At 44.6% G+C, this 13,640-nt stretch overlaps 1 protein-coding gene across 9 annotated transcripts in view; it reads left to right on the top strand.

Moving 5' to 3' along the window:
• The window catches only part of LOC122645947 (WASH complex subunit 5-like), a 157,072-nt gene that overhangs the window by 26,965 nt on the left and 116,467 nt on the right, over positions 1 to 13,640 (top strand). For all 9 annotated transcript variants that reach the window (XR_006330545.1, XR_006330546.1, XR_006330544.1 and 6 more), the window contains exons 8-9: positions 8,015 to 8,107; positions 9,062 to 9,172. Coding sequence is in view for 6 of the 9 variants with exons in the window: in XM_043839412.1 (XP_043695347.1) it covers positions 8,015 to 8,107; positions 9,062 to 9,172 (204 nt within the window). In the remaining 3 variants the exon portion in view is untranslated. The remainder of the gene's footprint in view (positions 1 to 8,014; positions 8,108 to 9,061; positions 9,173 to 13,640) is intronic.

Below are 13,640 nucleotides of genomic sequence, written 5' to 3'. Positions count from 1 at the left end.
AAAGGAAATGGAATCCCAAATCTTCTGGTAAGAGTGAGAGTTGGAGGTCCATTTCTTGATATTGCGCTCCATCCAAATGTGGTTGAGAGTAGCACAAAAGGCTAATTTGCCGACTGAGTCGCAAATAGAGTTGCCGGCGAAGGTCATGTCAATCCAAATCCATTCCCTTAAGAGAGGGAGGATTCTTCTGCGGTCAGGCCAGCACTTGGACAAGATCCCTTTCCGGATGGCAGAAGCAGTAGGGCAATCAAAGAAGAGGTGATCCAAGTCTTCGCTATTGTTCCAACAAAGACAGCAAGCAGGAGAGACAAGGATCTGTCTGGAACGAAGAAAAGACTGAGTTGGTAAGCATTTGTTGAAGATGCGCTAGGCGGTGAAGCAATGCCGAGGGATATGATGTTTAAACCAAAGAAGCTTGCGCCACGGGACCAGCGGACCTTGCTGCCGGATGAGATTCCAGGCAGCCTTGGAAGAGAAGGAACAAGAGTTGTTGGTCTTCCAAGTAACACAATCACCTCTAGGAGCAGGCCTTCTTGAAATAGTGTGAAGCTCGTTCCAAATAAGGCCTAGGGAGGAGGATGAAGAAGGGGGAGGAGCCCAGCCAGCTTGGTCAATGATATCAGCCACTAAGGAGAGCCTGTTGAGACCTGAAGCATAAATAGTTCTCGGGGTGACCGAGTGGAGAAGTATTCCCATAGGGTGCCAGTGGTCCAACCACAAGTAAGAGGATAACCCATCACCAATGCTGGACTTAATGGCAAGAAGGACCAGATGCCGACTAGCAAGGATCTTATGCCAAACCCAAGAGGAGTCGGAGGAGGCTGAGGCTGTCCAGAGGGAGTCTTGGCGAAGTAGACCTGAATATAACCAATCAACCCATATACTTTTCTGCTTGGAGACAATCTTCCAAATGAGCTTGATGGTACCTGCAGAATTCACTTTTATTCTTCGAACCCCAAGACCTCCTCCTTTTTTTTGGAAGGCACACGGCTGCCCAACTGATAGGATGCAGGAATCTAGCAGAGTCATTTCCCTTCCACAGAAAAGAGGCCATGAGAGACTCTATAGATTTAATAACTGATTGGGGGAGCCCAAAGATGCCAGACCAATCTATATAAGACGATTCCAGGACTGATTTGATGAGAACCAGTCTGCCAGCATAGGATAGAAGCTTGCCTTTCCAGAGCTGAAGTTTCTTCCTGATAAGATCAAGCATGGGGGTGTAGTGGTGAGTAGAAAGTCTAGCCGGAATCAAAGGGAGACCCAGGTACTTGATTGGGAGATGCCCTTCAAGAAAACCAGATTTCTCCGGGAAAGCAGCTTTGTCTGACTCAGGCACTCCTGCAAAGAACAACAAAGACTTTGCCGGGTTGATACGCAAACCTGAAAGCTCATGGAAATGCTGGAGACAAAGCAAAATAGACTCAAGCGATTTGATCGAGGCCTTGGAGAAAAACATCAAGTCATCTGCAAAAGCCAGGTGAGTGAGCTTGAGAGATTTACACTTGGGCATCGGCGAGATAAGCATCTGATCACTACAAATCTGGATATCTCTGGATAGGGCTTCCAGGGCCAAAGTAAATAAGTACGGGGAGAGCGGACAGCCTTGGCGAATCCCCGCTGAAGCTCCAAAGTAACCAGCTGGGCTGCCATTCACTAGAACTGAAAACATAGTGGTAGAGTTGCAAGAGGAAATCCAGCTGACAAAGACTAAAGGAAAGCCCATCTTGATCAGGACCTGGGATATGAAGTCCCATCTGAGAGAGTCAAAAGCCTTGTGTATGTCGATCTTCATAAGGGTAGAGGGAGCATGGCTTTTCCTGTCAAATCCTCTGACAATGTCATGGCAGAGAAGGATGTTGTCCGCAATGTTTCTACTCGGAATAAAGGCAGACTGGTTGTCACTGACAAGCTGATCCACAACACCTTTAAGTCTACAAGCAAGAATCTTGGCTATGAACTTGTAAAGCAGGTTGCAAAGGGCTATGCCTGAAATCGTTCATAACATTTGTCCCTTCCTTTTTAGGGATGAGACAAAGGAAAGTGTGATTAATGCTCTTGATCTGGCCAGGGTTGAAGAAGAAACTTTTAATGGTTGCAATGAGATCAGATTTGATGATATCCCAGCAGGCTAGAAAGAAGCCCATACTAAAGCCATCGGTACCTGGAGCACCATTGACCTTGAGGGAGTGAACTGCTGCAATGATTTCTTCTTCAGTGGGAATGGCACATAGAGAAGCATGCATCTCTGGGGCAACGAACTTGTTGAGCAGATGATCAGGAATGGGAGTAGGGTTCACCTGATGATTGGTGAATAGATCCTTAAAATGCTGGACGGCCAAGGCCTTGATACCATCCACCGAAGTGACGAGGGAACCATCCGGGCTAGTGAGTTGAGAGATAGAGTTTGCATTGGCTCTAGCTTTCACAGACCGATGGAAGTAGGCAGTATTAGAGTCGCCCAGGTCCAGCCACTTGATTCTAGACTTTTGCTTGAGAAAACTTTCTTCCCTAGCAAGCAAAGCAGAGAGCTCAATAGAAATCTCTTTCTCTTCATCAGCAAGAGGGCCATTGTGAAGATCAGATTGTAACCGAAGCTGAATAGAGGCCAGCTTGTCCTTACAGTCAGCCACTTGAAGAGTAATGTTACCAAAGATATTGTGGTTCCAGTCCTTGAGCACAGCCTTAACATTCTTAAGCCTTTTGGAGAAGGCAAGGAGGGGATTGGAGAAGGAGAAAACAGGCTTGTTCCAAGCTTCAAGGACTAGGGGGAGAAAAGAAGGGTGAGAGGACCACATGTCGAAGTACTTGAAGGGTTTAGGACCAAAAGAGGAGAAGGGCTGAATGGTTAGGGAGATGGGAGAGTGATTAGATAGGCCCGGGTTATCAAAGTAGGCATGACAGGAAGGGAAAGAAGACAGCCATTCCTCATTGGCAAGGAATCTGTCCAGCTTACAGGCAATACGGTTGAAGCCAGCTCTTTTATTGGACCAGGTATTGGGAAGCCTGCCCAACTAAGATCATTTATCCCTAAATCTTCAATGCACTCATTGAAGGAATCTACATCATCCATATCAACAGGACCACCCCCTTTCTTTTCATTGCTGTAACGGATGACGTTGAAATTACCTCCCAAGCCCCAAGGATGGTTTGCAGTGAGGAAGGCAATGGAACGAAGGTCTGCCCATAAGGAGGCACAAAGAACAGGGTAGTTGTGGGCATAGACCACAGTAAGGAAGTAGGTAAAGCAGCCTTGGCAGTCCGAGAAGGAGGGGTGCAAGAACTGAGCCGAGGAAGAAGAAAGGGAGATAGAAATTTTTGTTGGATCCCAGATGATCCAAATTCTGCCATTTGGATGGGAAGAATAATTGGAAATCAAGGACCAACCCGGGGCAATGGTGGAGAGAATTTTGAGAGAATTTTGCTCTTTGATATGAGTTTCAAGGAGGCAACAGAAGCAGGCTTGAGAGGAGCGAATGCGGGAGCAGACAACGGCTTGTTTCGAGGGGGAATTCAACCCTCGAGTGTTCCAGATGAAGCCAAGCATCATTGAGGGAGAGGGAGCAGGGGCAGCGAAGACTCAAGAAGGCGAGTCAGCACAGAGCGGGAATGAGTTTCGCTGTGATGGCGACGCGAATAGGATCTGCCAAGGGGGGAGATAGAGGTGAGGAGATGGCGATGATTTCTGGAAATCGAAATGGGTGGAGAAGAAGGGAAATCGGGCGGGGAAGATGAAGTCACAGGCGGGTTAAGACTTAAGAGGAGGACCTGCCCTAGGTCCAGAAGTTGAAAGACCCGCCAAAGCAATCGGGTTAGCCAAAAGAGAGCCAAGAGAGGGTCCAGCCGGTAAAGAGGGTTGGACCAAGAGAGAGCTTGAAAGTGGAGGGGAGGGTCCCACAAGAGCTACGTCGACTGACAAGGTACAAGTACCAGATAAAAAGTGACTTTTGGTAGGAGGGAGAGACGAGAAATCAGAGTCCAGAGGGAGCTTTTCCGAAGAAGGGGCCATCGGCAGGGGACAGAGGGGGTCTGCGTCTCGTCCAGAGCTAGGAGAGGAAACTTCTACTAAAGCAGAGTCTGTCATCCTCGACCTGCTCCGAGGAGAAACTTCAAAAAGGGGTTTTTCGGGGCAAGTGACACTCTCCGAGTCGTCATCGAACTCTAACAAGCTGAAACGATTCTGTGGATCTCGTCCTGGCTGGGTCTTCATTAGCGACAGGTCACTGGAGCGCTGCTTTGCAGGGTTCTCCACAGGAAGAGGATTCCGGCGCCTGTGCCTGGTTCTCGGCCTGCCGGGAGAGAAAGATCTGTGCCGAGGAAGACGCTGAGAAGTGCTGGTAGCAGCAGTTCCAAAGGACACAACATCGCCGTCAGTGGTAGTAGCAGTCCGAAGGTTTTTGCCTGCGACAGTTTCTTCGGCAGCCACACCATGGCCAGGGATTTCAGAGACGAAGGGAGCAGTCTCATCCGAGTCCTTACTAGTCGGAACATAGTGTTGTGAGTCATGGCCAAACACCTTGCAGACTGAGCATTGAGGGGGTTTCCATTCATAATGCACTTCTTGCTCAAAAACGAAGTCCTCGCCATCGTGGACAGTGATGAAGGCAGGGAGGAAATCAGCAGCTAATACCTCAATACAAATTCTTACGTAAGCCAATCAGTCCTTGCGCCTAGTTCTCGCATTAGAGAACAGAGGCTTTCCAAGAACAGAGCCTATGTAACTGAGTCCGTCAGTACACCAGAAGTGGAGAGGCAGGCCGGGAAGCGAAATCCAGAGAGGAATGGAGGTAAAATCCACCTTTCGAAGCTACAACTGCCTATGCCAAGGACGGAGAAAAATGGGCTTCTTCCCCCAAGCCATGGGCCACCCTCAAGGGCACAAGACTTGTCATGGGGGGAGGAGAATTTGAAAATGAAGAATCCATCGTCAAGAAGGAAGGAGTCCAAAGAACCCTGAGGGCGCCATTGCTTGGAGAGGGAGGACTTGACGATGGGGAAGGGAGGTCTCGACCCCAAGAAGTTTCCAACCAGGCAATTCTCCCAGAGAAGGGCTTCGTCAGCAAGAAGTTCAGCAGGACACACGGCCACTTTCGAGGAGCCCACAGAAGAGGGGGCGACAACGCGCAAGGGGAGCCCCTCGGAGCAAGCAGGGGAACCAGGGGGAAACAGAGAGGTCCAAGCAGCAGGCCCAAAGTAGCCGACTCTTATAGAGGGAAATTTACAATGAGGACAGAACTGCCCCTAAAGTAGCCGACTCTTATAGAGAGCAGACTTTACATAATGAAAGTAATAACTAAACAAAGGTAGAAAGTCCAGAATACCCCCACGGTATTCTGGCCCATACTCTCCAACATAGGGTATAGAAGAAGCAGTTGCGATGAGACGTGAGATCCACTGCTATTGTCACAAGGCTGTTGATATACCATCGGCATGTATGGGTATGGCTGGGTTGGGATTGGGAAATTCGGACTCCATTAAGTCATAGATCGGCTAAAGCTATGTATCATATATTAAATTGAAAGCATTTACCAAGATTTGAACAATTTGTTTTGAAAAAAATAGATTTGAGGAAAAAATAGTTTACCTTTCAAAAGTTCTTCAAACTTGAGATGAAGAATCACAAATCTTGCACTTTCTTAGTTGAATGATGTCTCTGGCAGGTTCTACGTCGGAATCTCGGTCGAGATATGGCCTTTTTACATAGTGGTTTAGGTCGAATCGAAATCTTGACCTGAGATCTTGACTCGACCGAGATGGGGTAATTATGGGTTTCGACCTTCATCTCGTTTCGCCAAATCAAAGTAGCGATTTTTTATTGAGATCTTGGCGAGTTCTTGTACCATGGCACAGAGAAGCTCAGGGGGAGCTAATGTTACGTCGACGGTAGAGACAAATAGGGGCGAGGGAGCCAACAAGGGGCTGGATGAGAAGGGGTAGGGCAAAGGAAGGGAGGGGAGCTTGACGGGAAAGGAAGGGGGGCGAGGGGTGTGGTGGGCCACTTAGGGGGTAAGACCTTATAGGGGTAAAACATGAGATAGGCCAGAGGCAGGGTGGGTTATAGTGGGGTGGGGGTAGGATTGAGGGTGGAAGTGCCCAAGGGGATGAAGGATGGGGTTGAAGGGTTGGGACGAGAGGGTGGGGGAGGGGACGGGATAGGGGGATTCCAACGGGGGAGAGCCTATCGTGGGAGGCAGAGGAAGAGGAGGGGTGGGCCCGCCCACTAAAGTTGAAGGGGGTAAAAGGGGAGATAGGAAAGTACGACTGGGAGACGAGAAAGTGTGAGGGCAACAGGTCGAAGCAGGAATAGCTGGCGGATGGGGGTGATAGGTCGACCAACCTTTAGGATGGGATGGCAGCGGCACAGAGGGAAGATCAGAGCTGGTGTCAACTTCATTGTAGGGACTTGCATTTTTTTCATTTCGACATAGCATCTTGTCTCGGGTTGGCGAGATTTTGAACTATGCCTCCATCTCCCTCTGGCTCGATCCCTAGCATCCCTTAGGAGTCCTTTACAATCTCATAGGTGTTCCGCTCTCCACAATCATCTTCCATGGCACCTGGTCCCCTCCTCCCCCTTTCCCCCATGTCTCACTTAGGTCTGGGCCTCTCTCCCCCCCACCCTTCCCCCTTCCCTCTCATTCGGATAAGGTCATTTGGCTCCCCTCCCCTAATATGTTTTTTACTTCCAGCTCTGCTTGGGACTTTGTTAGGACCCATGCCCCCTTGGTACAAACTAGTTTGGTTCAAAGGCCATATCCCGTGTTACAGCTTCAATGTTTGGAGAACCCTTAAACAATGCCTCCCCACCCAATCATTTCTCCTTCATCGCCACATCACTGCCTTCCCCTCATGTATTCTTTGTTGGGAATGGTATAGAGGATGTCGATCACCTTTTTTTTTTCCTGCCCCTTAGCCTCCACTATTTGGAAGAAAGCCCTAGATTCCATCTGGCCCCGTAGTAGGAGACCCCTTCCTTTCTCTTCTCTTGGGAGCGGCTTTGGTTGGATATGACTTTTTTCTGGCAGTTCAATCTGTGATACCGCCGGCAAGCTTGTATTTGGGGCCGCTATCTCTCACATTTGGATAGAGAGGAATCTTCGAAGGGACCTCCAACTCCCGTTCCATTCACTTGATTTGGAAAGTCATCTTCCTCTATGTCAGTTCTAGGCTTCATATGCTCGCCCATGGTCCCCTTTCTATTATCCCTAGGAACAGGCATATTGTTGTGTCCGGGGGTTTGGATGTATCTCTTCTCCAGTCTCCTGGCCCGCCTTCCTAGGGCTTGAGGCTTGTATAGCTCTTTCCCCTTTTTTTCCCTGTGTATTCTCCCCCCCCTCTCTTTTCCCTTTAGGGTTTTGGTAATGAGACTTTTATTCAGCAAAAAAGAAAAATTTGAAGAAAAAAGGATAATATATAAGACATGAATCAATGATCCCACCTGATTCTCTGAGTTGGCATACCATCAAACTCAAGCTTGGAATACTAGACTTCTACTGAATCAGCACAGCAGAAAAGGAGCTCTGAATCTCACAGACCCAAAAGACAAAAACCAATTTCTATTAATTAAATTCTTTTGTAGGGATGAAGTCCCTTTCAAATTTATATAAAAAACTCAAAACAGGACTGAAACTATGCCTCAATCTCATCCAGACAATAGCTTGCTATGGAGGTAGTCTTAACTAATTAAAACTCTGCATAAAATAAAATAAAGCGGCTTAAAACAAGGCTGAACTCACAGATACCTAATCCAGCCTACCTAAAACACTTTATAACAATAAAAAAGTAAGAGGTCTCTAACTTGACTAATTAATAAAGTTCGTTCCGTATTCCTACCTCTTACCCATATTTTAGGCCCATTAATGTGGCCCATTGCAATGAAAATCAATTGGACCAAAGGATGAACACACATGTAACCCAACCTAAGGCTTATTTCCACTAAAACAAACCCATTTTTGTGCTTTATTTGCATCAGCTTTTCTGGATCAGTATTTCTAATTAACATCTTTGTTGGCAGATTTGCTCAGTAGACTACACAAAAATTGGAAATGCCAGCAGAAAGCTATATCATATGATGTTCACATTGAAAGAAATTGAACAATTTCATGAGGTACTATTTGCAAACAGTGAATGGCACTGTCTGGTCTTAGATATGCGTAAGTTATTTATCATGTATGGCTCTCAAAAGTTTTATATTTTTTCACATTTCTTACCTGATATTCTTACCCCCCGCGCCCCCCCCCCCAAAAAAAAAAAAAAAAAAAAAAAGAATTTACTACCTGATGTAGCACACCTAAAGTCATGGAAGTTGCAGTAATTTAGAATGCTTTTTTTTCTTTTTTTCTATTTCCGTCACTTTTTTTAGGGTTATTTTTGGAAAGTCAAAACTTACCTGTTTTATGTGATTTTGGTTTCTTTGAAAGGTTATGAAGTAACCTATCCAACGAAGACTCCCAGGGGAGTTTCAACTGATTTACTGAATGGGCATGATTCTGTGACGGGATTTCTATTTGTTGTAAGCTCATTTAGTTTTAAGAGTTTAAGCAAGGATTTTGTTTTTGGTCTTTTAAGTTAGAATAGGGTTTATGAGGATTGTGGGGTCTATTTATATGTCATATTAGAGATTGTAATTCACCTTTGATTGAAATTCTTTGAAATTCTTGTTGGGACACTAGCTTTGTCTCTCCCTTGGGGGTTATCTTCTTTATTGTTGGGGGTTGCAGTTGAAATTATTATGTTTTGGTCTTTCTGAAGGTGATATGAACCTTATTAACAATTAGATTGCAGTGCTGGTCAAGTCCGATGCACTTCTGCTATGTCATTACCTATATTCAAGACCTCCCCCCCCCCCCCCCTCCAAACAAAAAAGGGAAAAAAATTGTGTTCTTTTTTGACTAAGTTTCAAGTAATGTATTTTTCTATATGTGAAATATTCTAGTTACTTAACTTCTAGTTGTGAAATATTCTAGTTACTTAACTTCTAGTATAAAAAAAGGTAAGTGTGCTTTCTGTTAAGTCCTAAAACTTTATTTCTTATGTAGCTTCTTTTGTTTTAATCTTGCAGATCAAAGAAAATTTGCAAACCAAGCAATTCCTTTCCAGAATTCAGAAGCACTTGCAGCATATGCTTGAAGCCCTTAATTTACACCATGATGCTCTCTTAACCTTCTCTGTGGTATATTGGAGTCTCATTTTGGTTCCTTTTGAATTTTATCTGTGAAAAAGGACCTCTCTTAACTTGAAGAGGTAGCATGTCAGTTGCATAGCTTTGTCATGTGGGTGGGTGGGGGGGGATTTGCATTATATGTCCATTTTTTCTTGTGCATTTTTTTTAGGGTGGGTGTTTGGGGGGGGGGGGTAACTCTCATAAGCCAGCTTCTGGGGCTTATGCAAATTTCAAAAGTGCAGCCAACCAAAGTATAACGTTTTGGAATCTTTACCAAGTAACCCAGAAGCTTGAGCAGCGACCCCCATGCAGGCTTTTGGGCTTCTAGAGCTTCAAGCGGTAAGGTTTTGGCCGCATGTTTTAAACTTGAGAAGCTGGCTTCTAGAAGCCTAGAAGCTGAAGGCCACTAAGCTTAGCCAAATATGCTCTGGTATGGTCCAAAAGTCATTGCCTTGGACACCTTTTTAGGTTGTCTGATCCTATGCTCTACATAGTTCTCAAACCTGAACCAGCCTTGGCCCAGTTAATAGAAGGTACTCTTGTTGAATTGACTGAACTGCCAGCTGGCTAAGATTCGCCAAATTCTAGTGGCGTAGGTGGAAATTTGAGCCATCCATATTTCCATCATTCCTTGTTACTCATCTATATGGTTGGGAGAGTGATATTCAACACTCTCTCTCTCATTCCATTCTCTCACTCTTCCTCGCTTTTGTTCTCTCTTTTCTTTTATTTTCCTGTCATTTTTTTAAAAAGTTAATCTAAAAAGCTAATACCTTGTCATGCTCTTCAATCCAAGAGGAGATCTTAATCTCAAATATTATCAATTTGAATAGGAGAGCATCAACAGTGAATGTGTGTGAGTGAGACAGTTACTTCTTGTGCCAAATAAAAACTTTTGATTAAAAAACACAACTGTTGTAATATAGGTATAAGGGTATAATAGTCCAGTAGGGATAAGTTGGTGTTGCCCTAAGGGTATTATTGTAATCTTGTATCTCATCATAATATTATAAATTGAGTGGGCCTGTGTCTCATTGACACAAGTTCAATTCCCTTAATATTGCATCATGGTTTCAGAGCAAGGGAGAAAAATCGTTCTTGGAAATTGCGCCCCTCTATGAAACCCTAAACATCAAGCCGCCTCTCTCCCCTTTTTTCTTTCTCGCCTAACACCACCACCGCCGCCGCTCCACTTCCGCCTCCTCTCTCTCTCGCGCCGAAGCAGCCCCACACCGCCACCTCGCCTCCGCCTTCTTCTCCCTCTTGCGACAGCCCAACACCACTGCCGCTTTCTCCGCCTCCTCTTCTTGGCTCCTTTTTCCGCCACTTTGCCTTCCTGTCTTCTTCTCCCTTGGTGGTGAGGTGTTTCTCCCACCAAGGGTTCTGCTTTGATCTGCCTATGATCTAGATGGTTGTCTTGTTTTTTTGTGAAGACTTTATGCTGTGATTTTTTTCCCTATTTTTTGAGCACATCAACCATTATGTCGGATCAAGACGAGTCTACCATATCCACTGGACAGGGAGGAGTAGTCCGGCAACATGAGCGCGACTATCCTTTGTTCCATTCCAATTCTGTCAAGCTTGATGGCAGTAACTATCTGATGTGGTCAAAGTCTTGTTCCTTGGCTGTGGGTTCTCAGGGTCTTAAGCGACATCTAACTAGAACCACTGTGAAGCCTTCTGTTGATGGTCCTGCTCTCACCAAATGGGAAACCGATGAATGCCTGGTCATGTCTTATCTCCTTCAATCCATTGATCCCACCATTTCTCAAGCCTACCTTCTCCTTGATTCTGCTGCTGTTATATGGAGGGTTGCAAAGGCTACTTATTCTCAAGTAGGCAATGATGCCCAATGTTATGGTATTCGACGAAAAATCCATAACCTGCAACAAAAGGATCTCTCCCTTTCCAAGTATTAAAACACCATGCGTGGTTGTTGGCAAACCTTGGATTTTTATGGGAAATTCTCTGCTACTTGTGAGCCCGACACTGTTGCCTTTCCCAAATGGGAAGACAAGCTACACGTATATGATTTTTTAGTAGGGCTTAATATGGAGTTTGATCAGATTTGGGCTCATGTGCTCAATCGTGATCCCTTTCCCTCTCTTGAGCTGGCTTATGCGATCGTAGCTTCTGAAGATAGCCGTAGGAGTGCTATGGTTCACACCATTCCCATGGAAAAATTTGCCCTTCACACCTCTGACAATTCTTCCCGTGGGACTATTACTGTGCGATCCTCTTCCCGTGCAACCGATGGACCATCTGCTGACAGGACTCCTCTGAAATGTGACTACTGTGGGAAGGAGAGGCATATGTGGGATCGATGCTGGAAGTTACATGGTAAACCTCTTCCCACTCGTGGTCGTGGTAGAGGCCAATCTACTGTTGCTGCCCATCTCATGGCTTTTGATGAGCTCATTGGAGATGCTCCTCTTTCTTCTGATAAGCTTCTTCACCTTCGTCGCTTTATGACTAGGTTGGAGACTACTTCCTATGGGGCTTCTCCTAGTGCCAGTGCTTCCTCTGCTACTGTTCTTCCTGTTCAATCGACCTAGGATTCGCCAGGTATTTTTTTCGGTGGCTAGTTGTAAAATCCGCAATAAATTTGAATTTTTGGAACTTGTGTGATTTCAGGTTCCAGTCCTGTGTTGATGCTTGCTTCAATGTTGTGGGCTGCATCGGTCGAGGTACTAGACCAACCATTTGACACACCTATGGAGGATTCCGGGGAGGAGTCTTCTCAACCTGCCCTTCTAGAGTCAGAGAACCCTGGTGGGGTCCCGCATCTGAGCTACCTGTGTCAGATATGCTACCTGGAGGGGATGCAGAGCCTATCCCTTAACTAACTTATTGTAAGTATGAACTTATTTGTGTATTCGTATGCCGATTATATGACCAATTAGACTTTTAGGGGTATTCTGGTCATTTTATCCTTCATGGGACCCACATCCCCAGTGGAGATTCCAATTCCAAGTAATTACCGTACAGTTTACCCATGATGTCATGTGACATCATTCTATAATTACATTAAGGTAATAAGTACAAAATTCTGGTTAAAAACAATTTTAAAAATTAGTTTTAAAAGCTGATTTTACATTAAAAGGCCAAACATGCCTTAGATAACTCAACCACTATAAATATAAACCAATTACACTATTCATCAATCTAAGAGGTTAATAAATTAGTTATAGAAATAATTAATACTCAAATTACCACCCTACCCCTTAGTGCTTAAGTATTATGCATATATATAAACCCCCCTTTCTATTTTCCTTCTTCCTCTTATCTAAACATAAGAAGAATCGATCCAGCCTTGAGAGCCTTGGGGAAACTTAGAGAAAGAAGAAGAAAAAGGGAAGAAGAAGGAGAGAGAGGTACATCATACGTTGGGGCTTTGATTCTACACTTGGAGTTGAAGCTTGAGAGTGCAATTGGAGTTCTTCCTACATAATCTAGGACTGCTGTCACACTGATATCACCATCAATTTCAAGTAGGTCCTTAAATTTCTGCTGTTCTCTTCTCTTTCTTCTCTAATCCTAAGCCTTAACCCAGTCCTAACCCATGGCAGCCATTAAAATATGTAAATTAAGCTTTAAAAATAGGAATGCTACCAACATAAACCTAATTTAGAACAAATTAGGTTCGTTCTACCTGAAATTTCAGGGCTGTTTCTCTCTTGAATCTAATTTCGGGTTCCATGAACCAATTTATAAGCCCTAAATCATTAATTTGAGAATTAATTAACCTAAATCCCTAATTTTAGTATTAAATCTGAAATTCAACAAATTAGTGAAATGACCCACCTTAATTATTATCACGAAACCAGAAATTGGGGTTGTGCATGTTAAGATCTGCCCATTTAAAGTAAAACCCCTAATTCGCCCCTTGAACCGGACAAGGTTCAGCCATTTCGACCAAAATACCCACGATGCCTTTGGTGATCTCTTGGCTATGCTCTAACCTCCAAACATTGCTGATTTTACTTGATAGGGACTGTTTCGATCTATTCTTGCTGGTTTGTCTAATTTCTTTGGGCTATTTTGGAGGGTAATTATTGAGACCTTACCTACAGAGACAGGTAAGGGAATTCGACCTTAAATTTTGGAGTGTTTATCATTTTAATTTGTTTTGTTACGATTGCCATGTCATACATCATCAAAATTATCCTATTCATATAGTTTATTAGCTTTTATTTATTGCATTAGAATCTGCGTATGATTTAGGTTGCATTGGCATCTTGCATTTGCATTGATATCAACTTATTCTGATGACTATTATTGAAAAAGTATTGTTCTATTAAATTCGATTATACTTACATGTGTTATCATGCATGGATTGCGTTAATTGGTTTGTTTTATCATAACCCGATTACTCGCCCTTACCAATAGGGGGTAAGGTGTTGGACAACCCGTGATACGTAGGAAGGGTATGCGGGGTACCATTCACTGTCCCGTGTTAGCGTGTGTACTCGGCTGT

This window comes from Telopea speciosissima, chromosome 1 (assembly GCF_018873765.1).
Source record: "Telopea speciosissima isolate NSW1024214 ecotype Mountain lineage chromosome 1, Tspe_v1, whole genome shotgun sequence".
Classification (NCBI taxonomy): domain Eukaryota; kingdom Viridiplantae; phylum Streptophyta; class Magnoliopsida; order Proteales; family Proteaceae; genus Telopea; species Telopea speciosissima.
This window is presented reverse-complemented; position numbering and strand designations above follow the sequence as displayed.